General features: G+C 47.8%; 1 protein-coding gene across 4 annotated transcripts in view; it reads left to right on the top strand.

Moving 5' to 3' along the window:
- Positions 1–16925, top strand: part of ITM2C (integral membrane protein 2C) — a 32856-nt gene extending 15931 nt beyond the window's left edge. For 3 of the 4 annotated variants that reach the window (XM_027779530.2, XM_055817463.1, XM_005232251.4), the window contains 5 exons: positions 6604–6741; positions 8632–8820; positions 9131–9241; positions 13099–13249; positions 14548–16925. In XM_027779530.2, coding sequence (XP_027635331.1) covers positions 6667–6741; positions 8632–8820; positions 9131–9241; positions 13099–13249; positions 14548–14639 — 618 coding nt within the window. In that variant the 5' untranslated portion in view covers positions 6604–6666 and the 3' untranslated portion in view covers positions 14640–16925. The remainder of the gene's footprint in view (positions 1–6603; positions 6742–8631; positions 8821–9130; positions 9242–13098; positions 13250–14547) is intronic. The other variant, XR_008749453.1, reaches the window with a different exon arrangement.
- Positions 16926–25194: the final 8269 nt, after the last annotated feature.

The following is a 25194-nucleotide window of genomic DNA, read 5'->3' as shown; positions in this document are numbered from 1 at the left end:
GCTGTGATAGTCTCTTAATTACAGGCCTTTTTTTTTTTTTTTTTTTTTTTTTCCCTATCCTTCAAGGCATCTTTGAGTCCAAAAGCCATCAGCTGTGTTCTCCATGGAAATGCTGCTGCATGCCCTGCCCAAGCGTTGCTCAAGTACTGCGTGTAGGGAGTTTGGTTGCCTTGGAAACTATGTGCCACATATATATATATACACACACACACATATATATCCTTGTATGCACACATTATTTTCTTTTCTGACCTAAAGCATTAGCAATGCTCTTCAGGCTGGAAGGACTCTCCTTCCAGGTAATGGACTCATTCAGAGGCCTCTCATTGCTGGTGCTGAGCACTGACCCCTGTGAGTCTCTGCCAGGGCGATGGCCCAGGCACTGTCCTCCCCTTGGTGTTACCTGGTATTTCTCCTTATTTCACTCCCTCTCCTCTCTCCAAGCATAACTGCTCTTGAGGACAGGACTCATTTTTTGCTCCTCTGGCAGAGGAACCTTTTTTGGAGTGTGGGAGATAATTTGGTGGCTGCAAGGATGAACCGCCTTTGCTGCAGTGGTTTCTCTCTCCATTCCTCTCCCCTGCAGTGGTGTATCTCTCACCATTCCTCTCCCCCTTCTTGCCTGCCTTCGTCCGCCTTTTCCCTGTGCATAGTTTCTCACTTTCCATCTGCAGAGCTCTAGCTTGCCAAGTGCTCCAGTCTCAAACACTGGCTGCCCCCCTGCTCCTCCTGGCCAGCCCTGGGGGCTCTTCACCACCAAGCCCCCCGGGGTCTGAATGCCTGAAGATGGGAGTGGCTCTCTCTGGGAGGCAGGTCTGGATCTCATTGCTCTACAGATCATCCCACAAACTCTCTGGTGCTTTTTCTCATACGTAGCAATTGCAGGCAGTGCCCAGCACCTGCAGGTGGTAGGGGTGCTGCCTGGGGGGTGGGGGGGTGAGAAGGCTTTGCTTCGCCTGCAGAGGAGCGGGCTGTGTCGGTACGGACATGGGGGTTGCTTTCCTGAGAGATCCCACCCAAAGCCAAGCCCAGCACATCAGAAGAGAGGTCAGTCCGTACCAGCTCACACCCACTGCTGCAGCACTGCCATTTTCCAGCAGTCAGTGGTGGGGTTTTTCCATACGGAGTCAATGGAGGGTGCTGCTGTTGCAAGTCCTTCGGTTTTGTAGAGCAATAACTGACTTTGAGAGTGAATATGGGACTTGATGCGCTGGAGGTAGAGACCTTGAACTGATTTATTTTTTTCCCTGTAGTCTATATTGTCCTTTGGTTACCAGAAATGAGTAAAAAGTGAGATAAGTTAGATTTTCTGATGTGAGTTTCCTAAGTTTCGAACCCGTGTCTTCTGAGGAAGCCATGTCTGCCTGTGAGCATCTGTAGTTACATCAGGACAACTTCAGTGTCGAGAGCTCCCGCTGCTGCTCCCTTGAAACAATCAAGCTCCCAGAGAGGGGTGACGTCTTTCCATCCCAGAGAGGGGTGACGTCTTTCAGGTAGCACTCCTCTCCAAACTGCATCCCTTTGAGTATTTACTCTGCATCACATTTCTCTTCTCATTTGTCAGTTGTCAAAATCACATCTACTATTTTTAGTTGCCCCAAGCTTCTTTGCCTGTTGGGGGTATATATTTAGGCACTTGCTGGGCTGTGTCCCCTGTTTGTCAGGCTCTGCTACACCTAAAATGAAAGATTTCAAATCTCTGTGTTTCAGAAATGCAGGAGAGATGGTTTGTGGAGAAGTGGGAGCTGTTTCCAAAGCTGAATAGGCAGGAAAAGGTTGTGAGTTGAGCCCGTCTCTGCTGAGGTGGTGTGTGACTCAGGAAGGAGCAAGGCATGACATGACACCTTTAATTTCCTCACTTCTGTCATCTTTAGCAAGACATTGGTGATGAAGGAGTGATAGTATCAAACATCTGGGTTTTTGTAATGCTGTACTGTACATATATATATGAGAAATATCAAAGGCAGTGCCTTACTGGGAATGGTTCTTGCTAGCAGCTGCTGCTGGTGGTGTGTCCCCAAAGGCTCAGGGCTAAGCCAGGAGGGTTTGCTCAGCAGTAGGTGCCCTCAGCAGTGCCTGGCAGGCATTGATGTTTCCCCTGCTCTTACTGTGGCCTTTGGACTTGATTTCCATGCTACGGACCAGACATAGCACCTGTAAAGCACAGCCAGGCTTCTGTACCCCACCCCCTTGCAGGAGAGATGTTCCTTAGCCATTCAGCAACAAATGGATAACGGGACACCAGCCATTTTCATCATGTCCTTAACAAGACATGAAATCCTGAAGACATGAAATCCACAGACTGAGTTAGGATGCTTTTCCCCCCTCAGGCTAATTTCAAGCCTCCTCTACCAAATGGTCTGTACCATAACGCCATCCTCTCCCATCTGGATGTCTGCTGCCTGTGCTATGTCCTGCCTGTGAGCAGGCAGGGTGCTGAAGCATAGTCAAGAGTCTGTTTTATCCAAGGAAAGGAATTCCTTTTTGTATTCCAGTATCCTGTCTGCTGCCAGGCGCTGGCTTGAGTGTCTGTGAAGCAGTCACACCTGCAAACTAGAGCAGAGTCAGCATGTCTGGTTATTCAGGCTTGTGTGCTGGAGCTGCCTCTGTCTCTCGCCTGGTGGGATGAAGTGTTAGTAGGCTGAAAACCCAAGACATGCAGGCACTCTTCTTGAGATGGATGCGTTCCCCCATTGCCCGTGCGGAGGAAGAGTGAGCTGTACCTTCCCTTCGGGTTGCACAAGGCAAGGAGCTCTACCTGTGGCCTCTTCCAGTTTTCCCACTGTAGGGTCAGCAAAGTGGTGGCTTCTGCTGTCTGCATCAGCACTGGAGCATGTAGTGGTGCCAAGAAATGCGGAGCAAAGAAAGGATCATTGCATGGAGTCGCAGGGTTTTCCTGTCCTGAAATTGTTGTGGGGTACTCTGCAGCGCTGTGGGTCTGTCTGTGCATCCTCCTTGCATGCACATCCTTAGCGTCTGGACCTTGAACATCATGCTTTTCTCCCTCTACTGTTGCTTTTACATCTGTTCATTCATGGAGAAGCAAATGAGTGTTTGTGGAGAGGGGAGGAAGGGCCTTATGTTGATATTTGTGTAAAATATGCCCATGTGTTGGAATATTGTGTTTAAAACTATGAAAAAGAAAAGGAAGGCCCATTTGCTGAACAGAAATACCTGTCCCTACCTCTGCCCAGGGATGGTTTTGACCCCTACCTTTCCCGTTTCTCTCTGGCAGAAAAACCCATAGCTGTTTGAGGCAAAAAGTTAGTAGAATGGCTTGTTGCAGAAAGAGTGCCTGGTTAATGAATTTTTACAGAATATTGCTAAACAGCTGGTGAACGTACAGCATTTTTTTTGTGTTAATATTTTGATTTTGTCTTCAGTGGAAATGCGCATCTCAAAGATGTAATCTGCTCTTCAGGAAAACACCGCTGCTGAGTCTAATTCTTTTTCCCACCACCAAAATTGATGGAGACTGGCAATACTGCCAGATCTGCAGAGTGTAGCGTGAACACAGTGCATGGTTTCGTTTGCTGGTTGGTCCTGGGGGTCTTTCTGGCGGGGATGGCTTTCCTGCACCCTGCTGCTGGGACCACCTGGTTCTCTTTATGGTAAGGTTAGCTTAGGGGAAAACTGCTCCCTTGCTGGGGAGCGAGGCATTCCCATGGCAAGAACAGATGGAAATGAACTGCGATGCATTTCCCATTTTTAAAAATAGCCACATTCCTACTGCAGGGAGTGGTGGTCTGTGGGAAGGAGGGATGTTGGGGCATGAGCGGGCAGCAGCCTGTGGTAGAAGCTTCTTTGATTTTTCTGACCTGGTGAAGATTTGTTGTCCTGGGTGAAATGCTGTTGAAGCAGGCCGTGCACTGCTCTGTCTACAGGCCCGTCAGCACTGAGAAAGCCTCCAGCCAGAAGCCGAGGTGCCAGCTCACCTGTAGTTGCTTTTAAATTGTAATTCATTCATAGTGACCAAAGGCTGGTGGCCTTTAATCTGCTGAGCTGGGGGGTGGAGATGTGTGTTTTAGTGAGGGTTTGCACAGGTGATTTTTATGCAGTGTTTTGCAGGACTGTGGTTAATTATTCCCCTTGGTCTGCCTGGTGGCGTTTTCAACCTCACTGCCTTAATCTCCGCTCCATCAGAATGGTTGCTGTTGAGTTTTTCTTTCCTCCTTCAGAATTTGAGGTTTTTCTTTTTTTTTTTTTTTTTTTTCCTGGTGTTTTGTAACATCCCAGGGCAAAGCTCTGCTTTGCTTTCCCCACCTTGTCCCAAAATACAAAGCTCAGGCATTTTTCCCAAAGCCAGGAATGTTTTGTAGGGAGCCGAACTCATCTCCTTTGGTGGTGAGAAGTGGGATGTCTTGCTCTGTCTTTGGCTGTGCAAAGAGCACAGAGCTGCTCTAGCAAAAATAGCAAACCAGTGAGGTCTTATTTGCCCCTCCCTACCATTCTTCAAATGCTGTTTTTCTTTTTAGTGGGAGTATTTTTTTTCCTCTTTGAGTTGCTGTGTCCTTCTGAGCCCTCTCCCCTAGCTCTCCATGGAGTTAGCACTTGCAGCTCACCAAGGAAGCGAGCAGTGCAGTATCCATCGCGGTAACCTGGCACCTTTCAGATGTGATTCACTCACGGAGCGTTAAGCATTTTCTCAGCCATGCTTCAGTGTCAGTAGCATGAGATCTTTTAATTCCTCTTCACCCCTACTGCCTGCACTTTTTCTGATGACAAGTATCTGGGAAAATCTGTTTTTGTGAAACACTTGACATAGAGCATGACTTTCCTGTCCTAGCAGTTCATTGTCAGAGAGCCTTTAAACTTCCTCTAGGAAAGTGTTGGGTTTTGTGAGGTTTTTTTCTTTTCTTTGTGGCTTGTCACACTTGCTGCCCCTTGTCTGCAGAAGGAGACGAAGGGAAAGATTGGAAATGAACTTTAAAATGTGGTGGTTTTCAGTTTGCTCATCCCTTTCTTTGCTGGAGGAGCAGTGACAGACTGATGGTACTGATCCTTCTGTGTAGGGAGCTGGTGGTGAATAGAGGTGCTGTGGATCTTTCAACAGCTGGGATGAAGGAGAAATAAATATAGATTAATTTCTTCTGGAGGCGTGCTGGAATTGTGGCTCTCCCAAAGCAATTTGGTCTTTGCAGTTATCAGTCTGAATGTGGCTAGGAAAGAAAAAATCGATAGCTGGAGCATCCCGCATTGGCTGGGAGTGGAGCAGGTTGCAGGATCCTGGCTCTGCCCCTGATTTGTGCCTCGCTGGAGCCCAAATGCTGGGGAGGTGGGAGGGATCCCCGCCTGGTGGGCTCCCCACAGGTGCTTCAGGGGTGCTGGGGTGCTTTAGTCTCAGGGTGGGAGTGACCTGATGCTGCCTCCAAGCCTGGGACTGAACTGCTGCTCTCGCGCGGGCTGCTTCATGTCAGGGCAAAGGGAAAGGTCTTTGCTGCTGGGTCCCCTGGGCAGAGCTGGTCTCACGCCATGGAGGGTGGCAGGGACCGAGGGGCATCTCCTTTTGGGGCTTCAGCACCTGCACCACCCTGCAGGTTTTGGCCATGTTACCCTGAAGAAGCATCTTTCTTTTAAAAAGTGATGCTGCTTAGAAATGAGAGGCGGCTGTTTGCTTTTAAATCTGTCCCTCCAGTTCATACTGGTCTCTGGCTATCCGTGGAGTCTTTCAGATCAAACACGGCAGATCATGTAGCGTGCAGAGGGAGTTAATCTGCAGGAGCCCTCCCTGGTGCCTCTCTCCCCTGCCAGCCTGCTCAGCTGAGGGCAGCTTTCAGCTCTTCCGTGTGGAAACTAGGGCATCTCTGAACCACCTTCTTTCATCTGCCTCTGAAAGGCCTTACCTCCTCCTGCCTAACGTTTTGGAGGGTTATTTTGGTAGAAAAAAAAAAGTGTCGTAGGCTGGGATGAGTCGTCCCATGGAGGTTGCCTTGCCTTTGCACTGCCCTCCTTCTCGAGGGCTGTAATGAGGTGAGCTGGCTACTGCCTATATAGATCAGGCAGCACTCTAAAACCGGCAGGTGTGTTTCCTTTGATGCTCTGGCCATGCTCCTGGAAGGTGTGCACGAATCTGTTTGAAAATGAAGTTGAGCTGTTTGGGTAAGTTCAGGGGGCCAGGAGGTACCTCTCCGAGACCAGTAATTTCCATCTCAAAAATTTGGCCTGAAAAAATTGTGCAGGAGTAGCAGCATTTCAGCACAAATTTTTGAGTATAAATACACAAATGTTACATTCAGTAGCCAGGAACTGTTGGTTCTCCATTTCCTTTTTTTTTCAGTCAGTCCTCATCGCCCACTGAAACAAAGCTTGACTTTGCTCTGAGCGGTTGGTGGGAAGCAGAGTATACATATATGTGTGTATGTTCACACACCCATATATTTTTATATAAATAAGATTATATTTATATGGAGGGGTGGGAGAGCAAAATGCAGAAGCGTTTTACTCTTGCCAGAATGCTCTCAGATGTGAAGTCACTTTGCAGGGCAGTGCCTGCTGCCTGCAGTTGCGTACCACAAACCCGTGTGTGGCCTTTGCGTGCAACATGGTTGATTTTCCAGTCCCTTGCAGTGGCAGCTGACGGACGCTCTCGTTTTCATCTCACAGGAGGAGCCGGCTCCCGTGGCGCAAGGCCGGAGGTCATCGCTCAGCGGGGTGTGCTACCTGACCATGGGTCTCCTCGTACTGCTCCTGGGCTTGGTCTTTGCGTCGATGTATGTGTACAGATACTTCTTCATCACCCAGGTAGGACTGAGTCAGGAAGGACTTCTGGTTCTTCAACCGTAGCAGCCAGACAAGCTGCTCCAACCTTTGAAAGAGGCGGTGCTGTTATTTGTTGCTTTGCACTGCGGGAGCTCAGGAGCCATTCCTCTGGGCACTGCAGGCAAGCCCTGTCTTAAGTGGTAGGCTCAGGCTCACCTCCATCCCAGCTGCTGGGACGGGTCTTCCAGAAACCCTCCTCTTCCCCTCCCACGTGGCTTTGTTTTGCCCCTCTGTTTTTTTTAAACTCCATAAAAATATCTTGCCAGTTCTACCTTTTAAACCCAGTGTCCCTGCTGTCAGGGGTAAGGCCGTCCAAAAGCATGGCTCGCAAGGGCAGAACAAGCCCTGGGGAGAGCAGGAAGGTACGGGCAAGGAAACAGCTTTTTGCAGTAGGTTTTTTTGGCCCTAGCACAGCGAAATGCTGTAGGTGTAACAAAAATAGGTGCTGCTATTAATAAAGCAAGCAGAGAAGTGAAAATTAGGTGGGAGATGGTATGGAAAGTTGAGCCCTCAGCCTCCAGTAAATTCAGCACCTTTTCTTCCGCATAGTCTTTGCAAAGCCTGGCCTAGCAAAGGCACGGGGCTGGCAGCGTTGTGGTGGGTCAGAGCACAGGGAGCGAGGCAGGGCAGAGCTGCTTTTTAAGGAGCGAACTGCTGAGCTCTGTGGCTTGCGGAGAGTTTAGCCAAGAAACCCCAGAGCATTGATGTGCTCTGAAGCCCTCGTTCTGCTGCAGAGCAGCTATTAGTGAATGAGTTCTCCCAGGACGGCCAGCTGCCTTCGTCTCTGCAGCCAGCACTTATCCACTCAGCAGTATCGTCTTTTTATACACTCCCTTGCTCCATAAATTTTCTTGCTGTCAAATTAATTTGCAATCTTTGTTTTAAGATACATCAGTGCTTTATCGCCCGTGCTCATCTATACCTGATCTGGGAACTCTGTGACGGCTGTAGGGCTGCTCAGCCCTCTCTCACCCTGCTGTGTTAGTGTGCCGGCCCCTGTTGCAGGGCTCCTGGTGTAGATGCTTCCTTGTGAGAAGCAGCACTGACCACGTTACGGACAGCATTCAGTCCATCACCCAGTCAATAACCTACCCTTGGCAGATGCTGAACGGCACTGGGAAATGCCCACTGGTCCATTTAGGGCCACTTGTCATCACCCCAGCTGCCTGCCTGCAATACCAAATGGCAGTTTAGATCCAATTACACAGCAAAGCCCTTTCAACATGGTCAGAGATGCTTTGGAGACCAAGGCAACAGGGTCTTTATGTCTCAGTCTGCAGTGGCTGCAGTTTGTCCCTGTGGTCCTTGAGCTCAAACTTGGTCGCTCACCCAGTGTTAGCTCTCTTGCTCATACCTTGTGCTTCTGGAGCCCTGGAGTGCAGCAGCTCCTGTTTTGCAGTGAGGCAAAGCAGCTTTGTTTAGGTGCACCTGCCATATCCAAGCTACAGGTGCCTTTAGAAATGATGCTATGCTGACCCCAAGTGTATATGTGTTATGTAGAAAAATGCAGTTACTGGAAGCCACGTCTATGGAGGGATGTGAACAGTTTGGTCATGAAATTTAAGAGTCTAGAGACAGTCACTTTATCTTTCTGAATTACTCCTTGTGAAATCCCACAGGGAATCCTTTATTCCCTTTGGACCTGGCTAGCAGGAAGGGAGATGTGGTCATTTCACAAGGGTGTTTTACACTGTCTTCATCAAGAACGTTTTCTGGTAAAAAGACTGATCTTGGAATATCTTCAGGCACATGTTAGAAAAGAGTAGTTTTTACCCAGTATGGGTACAGTTCTTCCCGTGTTTGCTGTAGCTGTTAGTCGGGTGTTGTGGGGTGTATGAGTACTGTACCTCTGCCTGGATCTTGTCCCCACAGCTGCCCCGTGAGAGCGTGTTTCACTGTGGCGTCCTTTACGAAGACTCGCTGTATTCGCCGTTCAAAGGGCAGCTGGAGTTACACGAAGACGTGAAGATTTACATTGAGGAGAACTATGAGCAAATCAACGTCCCAGTGCCCCAGTTTGGAGGGAGTGACCCTGCGGATATCATCCACGATTTCCAGCGAGTAAGGAGCTCTTGGGGCCTTTGGGGGGCATGGCACGGGGCTGGGGTACACCAGCACTGCACTCGTGGTGTAACACTATCACTGTTGTCGCACATGTCTACGATGATCTTATTAACTGAGCTGTCCTCCTTCCTGAGGCCTTTTCTGAGATTTTCCAACCTGCTTGTCTTGCTTGGTAGGGAGGTCCTTGGACAGGTTCGTCGTTTAAAGCCATTTTCTGTGTTCCCCAAATTCCCTCTTTTCACCCATTTTCACAGCCTCATTTCACTGTGAAGGGCTCAATTTCTCAATTTCTGTGCTTGGAACACAGGGTCTGACTGCTTACCATGACATAACACTGGATAAGTGCTACGTCATTGAGCTGAACACCACCATCGTGATGCCTCCTCGCAACCTGTGGGAGCTGCTAGTTAATGTGAAGGTACAGCTGCAATTCTGCTTGGTTTACGCACTTTATTGAGTTGGCTTGTGGGTGCCAGCTGGAAGCTCATGAGAAATAAAAACTGCTGTGTCTGTGGAAGTAAGCCCTGGCCCCAACAGAGCTGAGCCTTCACATAGAGTGAAGGCTTCAAGTGGGTTTAGCTGAAATATTAATTTTGCAGACAGCACGGTAACACTGGCATGACGGATCAACCTGACCAGGGTGACACAGATAAATAAGCAGCAGATTCCTTCCCTCTGCTGTTTACTCATTGTAAAAATCAAGGGAAAAAAGGAAAAATTTCCTCCTTTTACTCTCACTGTGGTTACCAGTGCTGTTTGCCATTTGCAGAGCTCTCAGTGTCCCTTGGGGAATAGCAGGCCTTCAGCTTTTACCCTTTTGTGGGGGGAATCTGTGCTGCCCTCCTTGTTGTGCTGGGGGCTGCAACACCAGACTTGGGCTCACGTGGTTTTGCTCACAGCCGGCATTAATTGGGTTTAGTACCAGCAGTTTTGTTCAGTTCAGAAGCCCATGCCGCTATTGCAGTAACTGAAAGCAGTCTTTTTAAAATAGAGTACTATTTAATCTTAACAGCAGGGGAAAAAAACCCAGGATTTTTAAGACTGCAGAAGGAGCATATCTATCTCAGTCTTTTGCAGGTAAAGCAAAGCACTGAGCCTGGATCTTTTACTCCCTTCTGTGAGGGTTTATTTAAAAGAAAATAGGAAAAAAAAAAAATTAACTTAGTCTTTCTTGAATTCCCTTTGCTTATTTGCTGGTACATGCAGTGTGATGAACTTTGTAGGGGTTAAGTTCAGAGGCAGAAGGTTGTGCCTTGAGAGAAGCCTGATCTCTACTTCTTGTCAAACTCCCAGTTTGTTTCCTAGCAGTCCTCGTAATTTCATGCACTGTGACTGTCTGGCAAATGTGTTGGGAACCCTGCTGGGGTACAACACGCATTTACTTGTAACTCTCCAAACTGGCCACAGCTTCTGATCATGGCAGGTGACCAGTCTCTTGGGGAGAGGGAAATGGAAAAGGCAGGATTGCACAAGCTGACAGCTGAGCCCCAGCGAAAAACTGAGATTGGAAGTGCTGGTCACATCCTAAAATAACAGATACAAACTCACAGTCAATAAAAATTATGCTTTGTCTTTTTCAGAAATCGAATTTAAAAAGGGGATAAAAATACAATTAAAATGGTCTTATGTGTTTGATTCTTTAAAGAGAGTATGAAGCAGATGTGGGTTTAAATAACTTTCTGATTATTGGGATGGGTAAGTGTCCAGTCTGTCTGTGGAGGTTTTAGCACGTACCTTAAAGACATTGTTTTTAAGCATTTAGCTTGGTCTTGAGCTCAGAAAAAGTGTTTCACCATGAGGACAGTGAAACAGCGTAACAGATTGTCCAGGGAGGTTGTGCTGCCTCCTTGGAATCCTTGAAGGTTTTCAGAACTGGACTGGATAAAGCTGAAGTCCCTCCCCAGCTGAATTTCCTTTAAGCCTTTGATCTTCATGTCCACGGGTGGGGCCTTTCTGGTGGCTTGTGTCAGGCAGAGAGGGCAAATTTCTTCCTGCTGCAGGGACCTTCATCACCTGCTGACTTGCTCCACTGCTCATTAGTGCTTCTTTTTAGATGCTGGATGAGCTGCATTGGTCCTTCGACTCAGAGAGTTTTTGCCTTCTCTGCATCTCTGAATCCAGTCTCTAATGAATGAGACTAATTCCCAGCTGAAAATTTAGTTTTGAAGATGTTGAGTGGCTTCAGTCCTGTTTCTAGGATTAAAGCTCACTCCAGCGAATAATGTAGCAGTTTGCTCCAGCAGACCTTGGCAGCACAAGGAGTCAGTGAAGCTCCTTTGCCTTTTCCTCACCGGCCAGCCTGGTGCCGGGGTGCCCCTGTGCAGTGTGGCTGCCACGTGCCCTGCGCCTGCCCTGCAGTCCCTGCTGTGTGCGGGCACAGCTGCGCCAGAGCCCGCTCAGGTCTTGGCCCTGCTGTCACCGTGTATGTATCACCAGGCCTCTTGTGTGTGATTTTCTGCCTGTAAATGGCAGCTCTGCTGCTTCTTGCAGGCTTTATTCTCTATAGGTGTGACAGTTTAGTGAACAGGGCTGCCTAAATACCTGAGAGAAAAGGATGGAGGAATGCTCCCCCTGTGCAGCAGCGGGAAGTTGGAGATGACCCAGTTAAATGATGGATGATCCACACCTTTTGCAGAATGCAAGATGCTCAAAGCTTTAGTTTCCCTTAAAAGTCTTGGTGGAGAATGGAAGGTGTCATCCTTGTTGCACAGTCCTATGATGCAGGAGCGATGATTCCAGACTACTTCAGCTGCCACAGCTATTTAAATTTAAAACAATGAAGAGACTGGATTGTGTGCATGTGTGCTTCTCTAAGCCCTCTTACTAGGTCAAGGATGTGGCAAATCCTGAGCCCTGCCCTGGGTGTTAGCATGACAGCTCCTGCCAGTAACTGCACATATCGCATGCCCTCTCCTTCACTCTCCCACTGAGAATCAATAATTGAATTTCTTGCAGAACTGTTGTGTTAGTGTAGTACAAACTTCCACTAATAGCCTAGTCCTCCAGCATTAGAGGAGAGATTTATTGATCCGGTAGGTTATGCCAGCCCAGCAGCACGGCACTAAGTTAAGGCGGCACGTTTCCAGGTACATCTCTATGGAGATAACTAGTTCTGTGCTGGAAACTGAAGAGGTGGTATTTGAAATTGAACTGCTGTTGCTTACTTTTCCCCTTGATTATATTTATATTGGCCCCAGGTTCTTTTATTTCTTTGATTCTTCTTAAGGGAAAGGGACCAGACGTGTGTCATTGCTTCATGGCCTCGTTAGCATTTAGTCTGCTCAGGAGTGCCTCCCAGCTCACGCTGTACTTGTAACACCGCTGCTTATTGCCACGGTGATGCCCAGACAGCTGCAAGATGCCCTGAGCACCCAAAAATCAGTTTGCAGAGAGTCTTCAGTGCAAAGCAGATGCCTTTCATGTAGAAAAAGAGGCAGTCTCCATCCCTGGGATGTACCCCCAGGTACCTCATTTCCTCTCTTCCCATTTTTTTCAGCCCCTGGTGGCTTTCTGCCATGTCCTCCCACCAGGCACCCCACTCATCACCCTGCCCTTCATAGCAGCCTCAACCCCAACAGCAGGGAGCTCGTGTGTGCTGCTTTGCCTCAGCTTGGTCCCCAGCGTGAGCCACCTTTCTGCACTGCTCCAGAGTCGCTGGACGATGCCCCCGAGGCGATGGCAGCGTGCCTAGCGCTACCACGCAGGGCAGTGTTTCTAAATGTGGTGCCTGTGGCACATCTCTAGTCCCTGTTCCTGTGGGCTCCAAGGGCAGGAGGCCATTGTGGCTGTGATGAATGGACCGAGCAGGGGGAAATGTGGAAAACTCAGGAAACTGCTGGAATCTGAGCAGGGCTGGCGTTTTTGGGTTTTGCCTTTTGAAGTCAATGTAAAGTGCACATTTTCAGTGGAGTTCCTGGCATTTTGGTTGAGCCTTGATCCCTCTCCAGATGGGTTTGTTGTGCTAGCAGAGTTAGAGCTTTGCGCACCCTCCTTTAAAACTGAGGTTAGTTTAAAAGCAGGGTTGATCCTACACTGGCTTCACCCCCTATGTGAACGTTCAGGTTTTGGATCTAATCCATTTTGTGTGCCCTGTGCTAGTAGCATGGGACAGTTTACTGCAAGGACAGGGGTGCACATTAACTGGTCCTTGTAAGTGGAGTTTGAGCCTTCAAACCATGAATTTTCTGCAGTTTGGCAGTCCTTGGTGCTCTGTGTGAGACAGGAGGAGATCATGGCACCGTTTGTGCTTTATTTTGGTGGAAATTGTCATTTCAGAAAGGGACGTACCTGCCTCAGACGTACATTATCCAGGAGGAGATGATCGCGACCGAGCATGTCAGTGACATGGAGCAGCTTGGCTCCTTCATCTACCGGCTCTGCAGTGGCAAGGAGACCTACAGGCTGAAGCGGAGGAGCGTGAGGAGACGTAAGAGCCTCGTTCATTCAGCTGTCCTAACTCGCTTTGCCCCCGCATCACGGTTGTTATTTCTACTGTTACAGCCATGCTGGCCTCTTCATGGCGAGAGGGGAGGTTTCCCTGTGGGTGTAAGCACACAGGAGATCTTTTTAAGATGTTTCCCATCTAAGTCATCTAAATCTGAATCTGGGATGCTGCTCTGCAAATGGGTGCTGGCCGCTGTGTTTCTGTTGTCTGTCAGCCGAATAGGAACATGGAGAGAATGACTGCAGGAACCAGCAGTTCGTTTACATGTGGGCTTCCAGGGCTGAACTAATAGCAGTGCTGTTGGGAACTGTTTGGAAAATTTCCCTGATGGAGACACCTGCTTCAGTGGCAGCTGTTCGGAGCAGACTAGGTCTGCGAATTGCCTTTAATTAATAAAGTTTCTAATACTATGGAAAAAGTTTTGAAGAGGGAACATTGGACTACCTTAAAATGATTTCATGAAAATCAGCGATATGTATCTTGCATATTGCTGTATGTAATATAATATTGCTGCAAAAGACTCCTTAATTTCATAATTTGTATTTATTTGCTTTTAGATACTGTACTTAAAGTCTTACCTGAAACATGAACCTGTAGGCGGTTTGGGTTTGGATCTCTAGGGATGCGTTTGGGTGCAGAAGTCACCGTGGCTGTAGTTGGTGGATGCTTTCCCCACGGGAGCTGCACAGTTATGTGCGGGGCTGCTGGCACGCTGGCTGCTGCTCTCGTGGAGCCCTGGCACGGTCCTGTTTGTCAGCAGGGCACCACCGGGTTTGCTGTAAGAAGGCAGTAGCTGCCTGGCAGAGGTGCCCAGAGTTGATGTGCTGCTGTTTAAGGGCATGGGGAGCATTACCTGTTTCCCAGAGAGGCTGAAGCCTTAGCAGGATCAGTGGATGCAGGGATGCAGACAGCCGGAGGGGTGGCTATTTTAAGCCCTCCTTAGCTGTATTCAGAGCTATGCTCTGTACCAGCCTGTGATTTCTGCCAGTTTCATGAGGGTTTCTGGTCTTTGAGATAACACTGAGATGCTGCCAGCTGAAACCAGCTGTTTCCAGGCGGTTCCTCCAGCTCATGGCAACTCTTACTGGAGCAGAACCATGGCCTAGTGAATACAGCTATTCTTCCAAAGACCAGATTATGCTGCTTTTCATACGGACTGTGTTCCTGCATTCCAGTGTTCAGTGGTTGCATCTCATGTGCTTTCCTTCCTCCACTTGATGTAGCTTTTACAGATTATCATTTGTTGAATTTCCCCTCTCCTCTCTTTCAATCACTTCTAGGTATCAGTCGACGTGAGGTTGGGAACTGTCATCGTATTCGTCACTTTGAGAACACTTTTGTGGTCGAAACTGTTATCTGCAAAAAGTCATGAAGACACTCTCCAGATGTAACCTTCTTTGGCTTTGCTTGCACACACATGCACACACATGCTTTCGGCCCTCTCTTTAGACATGGTAATCTTACTTTTTTTACTCCCTCCCCTGCTTGTGCAGCTCTAACCTCTTGGGCCCATTGTGGCCTCAGAGTTGGATTCTCTTCTCTCCCTGCTACCTACCTGAGACGTTTGCTGGGCTTAAATTTACACAGTGGTCAAAGATAACCTAGGATTAGATGCAGCTTCTTCCACACCACAGGTTGGGAATCTTTTTTTGGGAGCAGGTTTGGGGTAGGAGGGATGGCTGAGAAACAGGAGCGCTGGAAAGAAGTGCTCTGAGGCTGCCTTGGCACCAGGACAGAAAGTTGATGCATAAGAAGAGGGTTACCATTTTGATGCTGATGTAATGATCAGAAATACATAACCAGATGCATTTAGGAAAAGAATAGGTGTGAGGCTACAGACAGGGTGATTCAGGAAGCCCAGCAGAGTGAGGGTTTCTGCCCAAACCATGCTGTGGTGGCCCCAGCTTGCCGTGTGCTGTCCCCCTGAAGACCAGATTTTCAAACATCAAAAGCAACAACTGTGTGTTGCTTTTATGACCGGCTCCTGGCCCCTCCTGAGCACGGCATGGCTCAGCGTGACCCACTGAGCAATGCAGGGTAACCTGGTGGGTGTTCAGGGTGGGTGGGAGGCCAGGGCAAGGGGCAGTGAGGTAGGCTGGGAATGACATGAATGGCGCAGCATGTCCCTGCTCCCCAGTCACAAAGCAGAGGGTGAAGTGCAAGGCTGTGTGGTCTTTTCTCTAACAGAGTTGCAGCTGCTGTGGATCCTGGGCAGATGTGCTCTCACTCTGCCTAAGTAAATAAGAGAGGTGAATCTTTGATGCAAGGGGCCAAAGCTCCATCGATGTCCCATCTATAGGCCGTGGCTGCAGGTGGAGTTGAGTGGTTTACTCCAGCCCTGTGTGTCCTGGCCAGCTCTGCTTGCTTGGGAAGATGAGTTATGTTCACATGGGCCTGTCTTCCTGAGTTGCGGAGATCCCATCTGTGTGCAGATCAGGTGCCATGTCTACGTACAAAGTGGTGTCAGCAGAACTGGTAGTTGAGAAGCAGATTATTTTTTATTTTTTTAACAGTGTGTATTATTGTGTAACTCCTCTGATGAAAGCTGTTTTCATAGCAATTACTGTAGTCTAGCCATGTATCACGTTATCTGCAGGCACCATTGTAGTACAGATACTGATACAAGGCAAAATTCAGCTGATCGATATACTGCGGAGAAATTGTGTGAACGAAACTGCATTTCTATTGATCATCAGACAGAATTGCAGAGTAATTAAATATTCTTCCCTCTGTTCCATAAATATAGTTAAACCTAATTAGGTTCTTGAAATGCAGGCAGTTTTTTGGCTTGAAAGAATGAGGCGAGTTTCAACTTGGCACATTCTTGTTAATTGGTTTCCAGCAAATCGGGACTTGTTCACCATCTGTTGAAATGAGCTTGTTGTTTTAGAAGAGGAAGGATAAAGTAAATGCAAGTACAATCATTAACTCAGCAGAACCAAAAAACATGAATATATTTTAGAATAAAACTTTTAAGTAATAATACTGCAAGTTAATTATGTGAAAACAAACCAGGATCTCAAAATGTAATCCAATGGGAATTAGTATGTCTTTAGAGGCTGAGAATATTATTTTTTATATATAAACCTAGTCAACTATAAACAGTAGGTTTTAACAAGTAGAGGAGGATGCTTTGGTTTCACTCTGCTTTAAGCTTGATGTAAAATGAAGAATTACGTGCACTTCATGCAGGTTGGTAAGGAAAGTTTCCCACTGCCAAAGGCGTATTTGCTTTTCTAGCGTGTTTTTCCAACAATAATTTGCTGCTAGCCCTCACCTTTCATTGCGGAGTGGATGACAAGAAGTGTGTCAGAGAATGGGTTCACTTAATGGAAGTGCAGCAAACTGGTAAATTTAAGCCCTGCCTTTCTCTTAATTTCTAGGAACCTAAGCCTGCACTCAGGTGAGCATACAGACCTTTTCCCCCTTCCTTCTGATTCTGCATGAAATAACTGGTCATTGCGTATGCTAACTCTGTGCAATCTGCAGTTGTCAGGACAAACCTTGGTTCTTTAAGGTGAACTAATGTGGTCAGTGTTTCATAGAATGAGAATGCAGTTGTCTAGAAAGAAAATACAAGATGCTTTGTATATTTTGTCTGGTAGGACTCTTACTTCTTAGGAAAAATCTATGGGATAATAAAATCTTTTACCTCTGATCTGTAAAGCGTGTGTTTGTTTGGAATGAAAAGCACAGGCCCTCCGTGAAGCTGTCTCTTGTGGGAGGCAGCAGCCAGATCTCTGTGGAAGGGCCAGCCCAGCGGCAGCTTGGAGCTGGGCAGTGGGAGGATGCTGCAGTGCGGAGGATGCTGCCCACGGTCATGGGAGAGCGGCGTGGGGAGGTGGCTGAGCAGCCCGCTGTGGTGCCTGTTCATGCCTGCACTCTGCAGGGCTCTTCCCCTGGCCTTGCACTTCCCTGGGAGGCTGAAGGGCAGCCCATGGTGAGGAGGTCACTGCCAGACTGAGATCTGTGAAACAGCAAGGTACCTCTGCTGCTTGGGTGGCTGGTGGGTGGCTGATCTTCACACTCAGCCTTGCTTCTCCAGCTGCCTGGCTTCTGCGTGGAAATCTGTCTGCGTGTGGCCTGCCCCTGCTGTTGCCTTCTGGCTGGTTCTGCAGGGCAGGCCTTTGGAGGGCTTCCCTCCTTGCTGCGTGCAGCATCGTGGGTCCCTTAGTGCTCTCCTGAGCTTTCTCTCCCCCTCTTCCATCCTTTGGGTAGGGTAGTGTCAGAATATTGTTCCTGAAGTTGGCTGTTCCTCTTTCCACAATTAGTCTCTGGTCAGTCAGTAAGGAAGTTCACATTTTGCTTGTTACAGTCATTTTTGCTGCATTTTGAGTTTATGTCTTTAGTGTCTGGATGCTTTTTCAATTATTGGGGTTCTGGAGAAGGGAGCTGCATCTTGCAGTAATTATGTTTACTAAAGCTGCTTCTCCCAGGGTGGCCCAGCCAGCTCTGCCTGATGGCCGTCTTCTTCCATCGGCACTGGGCTGAGGAAGCGACTCCGCATCTCCCCATGGGGAACCTGACCCCTTCAGACACGTTCGCCTTTTGAAGCCTGAAATGCTGATACTAAGAACGTGACTGATGCGGTTCTGTAAGTCTAGTTACCGATAAGTCAGCCACCTTGAGAGTTGCCCAGTGCAAAAAAACACAGCTTGTATTGTGAAATTTTGTGTTTGCTTTTGAACATTTACTCTTGGTTCGGTTTTTCATTTCTTGAGGTTGTGTTCATTGCCCCTTGCTCTTAGGAGACTTGAAATAAGTCAGTTCTACCTCCTAATCTTGCTCACACTCTGGCAGAAGGCTGCTTTATTTGACCAAACAGTAGCACATATAAAAGCTTGGCAGTAAAGCCTGCTCTAGGAGAACCATGTGGCAGAGATGCAGTTGAAACCCTAAGATATGGTCCCTGTGACGGCAGCTAGCACCTAATACAATTTAGCTTTTAATACTTGCATATTGCAGTATGGCTCAGTGGCTGCTCTTTAGCTTTACCAGGCAGTGCTCAGTAAGTCAGAGTTTTGGTTTGACTCTAGGACTATCCACTTCCAGGCTCTGATGGACTTTAAAAAAATAAATCTTACTGGAAGTCTATCAACATAGCAGTTAAGAGGAGGTACCTCTGTGTCTCTTCTAAAACATAAATGAGCTCTGTTACAAGTCTACAGCTACATTTAAAGTCCAGTCCCATCCCATGAAATGCAGCCCATTGGGTTTTCTGCACCCTTGGGACAAGGAATGCTTTGGCCATGATGGACCACATAGATTCCAGCAAGGAGGGAAGGACTTGGTTTTTCACCAGCATGATGGGGAGCTCATGTGTGGTGGGAATGGCTGTATTTTGTTAATGTGTTGGGCATGCTTCTGGGCAGGTGGCAGAAGGGCTGCTGTGTCCCTCAGGAAGGCGCAGGGAAGCACGGGCAGTGGGTGCACTTGTCCACTGCCAGCCTGGTGATGCCACAAGGCATGGGAAGCTCTGTGCTCGCAGGCATCCCACATGGCAGGTCTGCTGGGGGTTGGCTGTCCGCTGCCAGCACGGATGTGGGGTGACTGGTCCACAGGGTGTCCTGGGTGTCACTGGTTTGGTACCAGCAGCTGCTCGCCACAAATCGTCCTTTGGTGTTGGGGATGAAGAGGAATTGTTGGGCCAGTTTTATGCTGTGAAGAATGAAAATATCTGTAGAGCGTTACCCTGTGAAATGGCTCCCTGATGCATGTATCTGAAAATTGGACAGTCCCCATTTTATTACGGTTTATAAGACTTCCAATTGTCCTTACTGGGAATTGATGACAGCCCATTTAGCTCAACATGAACGGCTGTTTGGTATATTATGTTGACACCAAGCTAATGAAAGCCTGTTCTCTCTCTTATACATATATACAAGTTGTTCCTGAGCATTTTGCTGCATCGTTCTGAATTCCACCCAGGACATTATGAAAGTAAGTATTGTGGATGCTGTCACAGCTTCCCAGAGGAAAAAAAGGAATGTTTAGGCAGCTATATCACCTAAAAAAATAGCTTCCCTTATTAGTGTCCCAGGTCTCAGGTAATGCCTGTTTCTTGCCTTTTTGGTAAGTACAGTTCCTGATGGGGGTGTGTGTGTGTGTTCATGTCCCAGTGAAATCAATGAGGTGCTGCAGCTCCATAGGAAGGAGTGTTTTCAGGATTAAATGAACAGAAAGGAGAGTTTGAGGGGGCAGAGACACTAACAAATACAGGTTGAGCTTTAGTGACTATTTTCAGCTGAAAAAAATTTAAAATCGTAGCATAAAAAGGTGGGTGGAAGCATCTAGACTTCCTGATGTAAGCTGAAGCATTTGTTTTAATGTTTTAGTAATTAAGTTGCTTGTTTTGAAACAATTTTTGTCTAAAAACGCTGAATTAAAATGGTCAAGTAATATGGGAATAAACCAAACACTGTTCATCTTGTGTTAAAAGAAGCATTTATGTTGACCAAAATGTCAACAAAACATGACTTTTTTTTTTTTGCTGTACTGGAAAACCTGCGATAAAGAACCTAAATTTGGTTTGATCTGATTATTTTTTTTTTAAAATTTACTTCACACGCCAACAGGAGAAATCCCTTGTTTTCTATCCTTATCTAGTTTTAGTTGCCAGCAGGGCCCAACGAGAGTGAAAAGGGAACTGGAGCTTGAAGTGACATTTGGACCATCCAACTTGTACTGAAATTAGGAGCCTTTGCTTTCTAGTATGTAAGGAAATCTCTAGAGGATGACTATACTCAGTTTTGGAGTATCTGCACACCTTAGTTTCCCAGGTTAGACAATATGAACACCCTCATGTGTCAGATATCTTTAATGACTGGTATTTTTAAAAACAAGGCTGCCTTTAGGACAGGGTGATACTGACTGTTGCTTTTCCTGGCTGCTGCGTACACAGCCCCTTGTACGTTGGGCACTTTTGCTTCTCTGTGTGAGGACTAGACTGGCTTCCTCGGAAAAGCAGCTGGTGCTGACCTGCTGTGTCTGCAGCCAAGGAGGTAAGTGCTGAGCAGAAATACCGGTTGGATGTCCCTGTGTGCTGGTTAGTGGCTGCTGCTTTCAGGCTCTGTTGTGTTAAAGGAAAATCTCTTGATTTGGAGGTTGAAGTTGGAGCCACCTCCACAGCAGCTTCAGCTGATCGCCAAGTGACCTTCCCCATCCCCATAATCTCCTTACATATAGTCCCTTTTCCACAGGGTCCTCATAGCTTCCAGGTGGGTCTTGTGGGGCACAGCTCTCCCCAGCAAGGTGGCACATGTCCCGTGCCCCATCGCGGGGTATGATCCCCAAGAGGTGTCTCCTTTCAAAACACCTGCAGACTGGAGAGATATGCAGCACAGCCCAGAGCCTCAGCCCCTGCCCTTAGCCTGGTAGTCACTGGTCTGTAACTCATGGCCTGCTGGAGGCGACCGGAGGACACTGCAGAGGTGATCTAACATGCAAGGCAGCCTTGCAACTGGGACTGATTATACAGGCTTGGGCACCTCTTCTGTAGGCAGGTCACGTCAGAGGATGGGCTGGAGCTGGGTGCGTTAGTCATGCAGGAAGAGCACACAGTGCAGGGGCTGCTCAGCAATTACCAGCACTTTTAACTCCTTCACTCTTGCTAAAATCTTAAAACAAATGGGTGGGTTGAAGATCCAAGAATCGGCTGTTCCCTTAAGTTTGCTGAGACTATTTGCTCTGGGAGCATTACTATTCACAGTGAATGTGGAAGGTGTTTCTGCCAGTTCTTACTAGCACGAAGATGTTCTCCAGTGGAAGCCAGTACATTATTCTGTTCATTTGGATTAATTAATGTTAAAAGGCCAAGCATGTAATTTCATACTTGAACTTGTGGATCTCTATTCAAATTGAATTGAAATCATGTTATGCAGTGATTGAAATGTTCTCATGGTCTGACCAGAGAAAGAAGTTTCAAAAAAGAAGGAAACTTAATGTTGAAGAGAATCTCTCAAATTACAATTTGACATCTTTTTTCTAGGATGTCACTTTTCCCCTATTTATTATTCATGAAGCACCTTGTTCTCAGTAAAGTAACAGTAATGGCTTTGGTTCAGGCCTCAACTCATTTCTCACTCTTTTCAGATGATGATTTTGTGGTCGCCACTGGTAGAATGACAGTCAGTCCTCACAAGCCTTTCTCCCTTCTCCAGAAGTTAGTGCATGATAAAACTCAAAGCTGTAAGCATAAGCACTGTGGATGCGTGGGGCTTCCTTCTGAAAGCGCCCCGATGCTGGCAGTGTTGTCAGAATGTTACCCTCTAAAAAGTCTGCGGAAGTTTTGGGGGGGTGCAACCTACCGCTGGCGCCCAGGTGCCCTCCTCTGTGACATGGCTGGGTCCAATGGTACCGAGGAGGCCTGAGAAGCACCTCTGGGCGAGTCAGTCATGCAGCTAAGACAGTCACTTAGCAATGCACATCATGAAGAAATTTGGCAAGCTGGGTTTGAGAACTGAAAGAAAACTACAGCTCAGTGTTTTTGAATGATAGTGGCCTTTGTGGTAATTAAACGAGCCTGCACCATGTTAATGGTGAGACTCCAGGGGAGTACTGAAAAATACAGACCGATGGAATTACCCTTTAGAGGAAGATTTGGACCTGACACAGCTGCGGTTTTGGGTTTGGGTGCTGAAAGTAGCAACTTTAGACAGCATTTTATGTAACGTGGCTGAGTTCAGTTTGGTCTCCAAATGGATCGATCATTTTGTAGGCCAAATATTTGGGAGCAATCTAGTAGACTGATGTTATATTGTTATATAAATATATATATATATAGAGAGAGAGAGAGAGCGTGCTAAGATTAAACACTGGAGGTAGTTACAAAAATGAAAAAAAAAAAAAAAAAAAAAAAGCCCAGGATACAATAAACCATGTACAGACTTGTACACCCACGGTCTAGCTTTGAAATTAGCTGTGTCTGGCTTTGCGTGGCCACTTGCAACCTCAGCTCCTAGTGGGGGAGGCAGGGGATGCTCTGGCGGTTGGCAGCCCCATGCTGCCGGCTTGCTCATGTCACCATTTGTGCGGCCAAATGGTTTTGGTTTTGCAATGATTTTAGCAACATCTCAGGGTGAGTTAGAGCTGTCAGACTAGCTGTGGGGGAAGGGAGTAGCGATGCGGTATGTCGAGCTGGATGCTGGCTCCAAACTTCAGAAAGTGCTGCCCATCCTTGGCCTTCCCCAGTGCTACTGAAGGCTCCCTGCATTATAAGGAGTTTTTGATATATATTTCAAATGCCCCTTTGGATGCAGCATAGTATACATGCAGCTTGCTGGGGGGCTCATGCCCCTTTGTAGGGCACATACCGCAAAGGGGTTGCAGCCTTTCAAGGCTGCCTGCTGGGGTCTGCAGTGCTAATACAACCTTGTCCTTAAAAACTAACAGCACACCCAGTTATTGAGCAATGCTGGAAAAATCCCACGGCACCACATGCGGCACCTGTTTGTGCACAGGTCCTCGTGGTGTAAATGGGGCAGATAGAGAGCAGGAGAGTTCACCTGCTCCTCCCTTGGGCAATGAACGTGGCTGGGAACAGCAAAGAGGTGGTTTCCCACTCTGCCACTGGCAGTAACTCTCTTTAAACATGTTGCATTTCCCTTTGTGGGCAAGGTCATTGTGAAACTGTCCCCTAAGTTGGGGGTCTGGGTCAGGGCAAGTGGGGTTAGCCCCTGGGACCTGCTTGGATGACCATGGTGAAATGGCAGCCGTTGTGGGGCAGACCCTTCGGTTTGCCTGTGTCACGGTGGTTGGTGACTGCTGGGAACGAGCGCTGATCCTCAGCCAAAGCCCCTGTGCCTTGGCTGGCAGTGTGCTACCTCCCTGGCCTGCCAGCTGCAGGGGTGGCCCTTAAATAGGTCTTTCTGTTTATCAGGCGCTTAGTTGTATTTTGGGGACAGCTGCATATTTGAAAAGTCACAGCTGTCAATCTCGCCTCTGCTTGAGCCCAGGACCTGAGAAGGAAATGAGGACCCCAATTAAGGATATTCTCTCTCCTGCCCTACTTTGGTCACTGTTCTCTGTTCAGTTGAAGACATCCAGGTCCCCTGCACTGCCAGGAGGAGCTCCTCTCTCGGCAGCAGCAGGCTGGGTTGCTGAGCGGTGGAAAAAAAATTGCCTGATAAAACTGCTTGAGAAGCATTTTGCAGCATTTGGAAAGGAGACATTTAAAACTGATGCTCATCCACCTCTCCAAGGAAAACGAGCTCTACAGAAGTATGAACAGTTGCAACGTAGCTTGAGTCCCTCTGATACCTGGGAAAGGTTTGCAATAAGCCTTTTGGTTTATCTCTCTCTGAGCTTTATAGCAGCCTTAAAGAAAGATTCAATTAAGATGTCATAAATATAAATGCTTTCTCCTTCTCCCCACCCCAGTATTTTAGTGTTAGCCCATGAAATACATGAGCAAACAACAAACGAACGCAAACCTAGCTGCCTTTATAACAGCAGGTACCAAATGCCAGATTGGTTGGTTGAAACGTTAAGTGGGGAGAGAAAGGCATGTCAGTTCTGTAATGAGGTTTGCAAAGGAAATGCACTTTGCTTTCATTCAGTGCTTTTGATGAAGTGGTTTAATTGCACTAAAAGGTAAATATTTGGTGTCAGTCTCCTTCACAATTTGAATCCATCCAGCATAACTGTTCCTGGAACATCGCTCCTGCCAGAGCTTGCCTGTAGGGGCTTGGTGGGTCTTTACATTTTCGGTTCACTTCTTTCCCCAAATCTGTCATTAACAGCAAGTGCTTGACTGGTTTTATGCTGTGACTGCTGGGAGGGCAGCTCCGTGCGGGGCTGTTTGCAGAAGCTGTAAAATCGATTAATGCCTTTAATATTTGCACCTCTCAGCCCGTGCAGTTTGTTGGCTGCGAAACCTGCAGGCAGTGCCACCTTAGTCCTGTGCAGCTGTAGCAGGGCAGGGTGGCCTCTGCTTGTGGCCACTGGCTTGGCTAAACAGTGAATTTTTTGGGCAAGGAGAAGGTTCTCCGTGTCTGATGCCTGCCTCTGCAGCCTTGGTGGCTGCCACCATCACAGCGCTGGTTCCCAGCAGCAAATGGGGCTGAGGGCTGCTCAGTGCCTGCACCATTAGTGTATGAGGCTGCTTGCATAAATTAGCGTGTCATTAGCTCATCAAATGACCCCTGGTATTCAGCAGGTTGGCTGGCCGTGCCTTGCCTCAGCCAGCTGACAGGCTGGGCTGGCAGCCATGGCGGCGCTGAGGGAGGGAGCTGCCGGCTGGGGCCTGCACGCCCTGCGCCTTGAACCTCCTCACGTTTGGGTTTATATTCGTTGTGTCCATGTCCTGGTGCATGCTCAAACACAGAGTGAGTGAGGGAAGCTTAAACAAATAGTTTAATGCAGAAAACTGTGGTGTTTCCTCACAGAAAGGTGGCTCCATGGGCAGTGTTTTATCACTGGAGCTGTGAGTGTTTCTCTGCAAAATCCTCCCTGGGTATGGGAAATTTTCAAAAGTAATACCGCTTTTCTGACTGCAACTTTTTGTATTTGGCAATGAGATTTGAGGAGAAAGAAGTTAAATCCTTTGCAGTCCATATTTAAAAGAAACCCTTGGGCCTCTGCGTCGAGGCACAGCTGCCTGCAGCTGGGCCTGCCCCCCCCCAGGCCCTTGGCCCCCTGTCAGGGGCCATCGCAAATGCAGGAGCCCCAGGACATCTTGTGGAGACCAAATCCCAATTGTGGCAGTGTATTTAGGGAAGCATTTGCGGGCGGTTGGGGTTTTTTGGGGTTTGTTTTGTTTTTTTAAACAAAGCAAACTAGCTGTGGTGGAGGGCGGCAGGAGGAGAAAGGGCTGGTGCTGCAGCCTGCTCTTGGGGGCTGTGCGGCCTTCCTTTGCCATTTGTCGTTGCTTTGTCATTTTAAAAAATGTGGTAAAGCAAGTAGCTAGCATGGTCAGTGTCAAATGCTGG

This window comes from Falco peregrinus, chromosome 12, assembly GCF_023634155.1.
Source record: "Falco peregrinus isolate bFalPer1 chromosome 12, bFalPer1.pri, whole genome shotgun sequence".
NCBI classification, from domain to species: Eukaryota; Metazoa; Chordata; class Aves; order Falconiformes; family Falconidae; genus Falco; species Falco peregrinus.
This window is presented reverse-complemented; position numbering and strand designations above follow the sequence as displayed.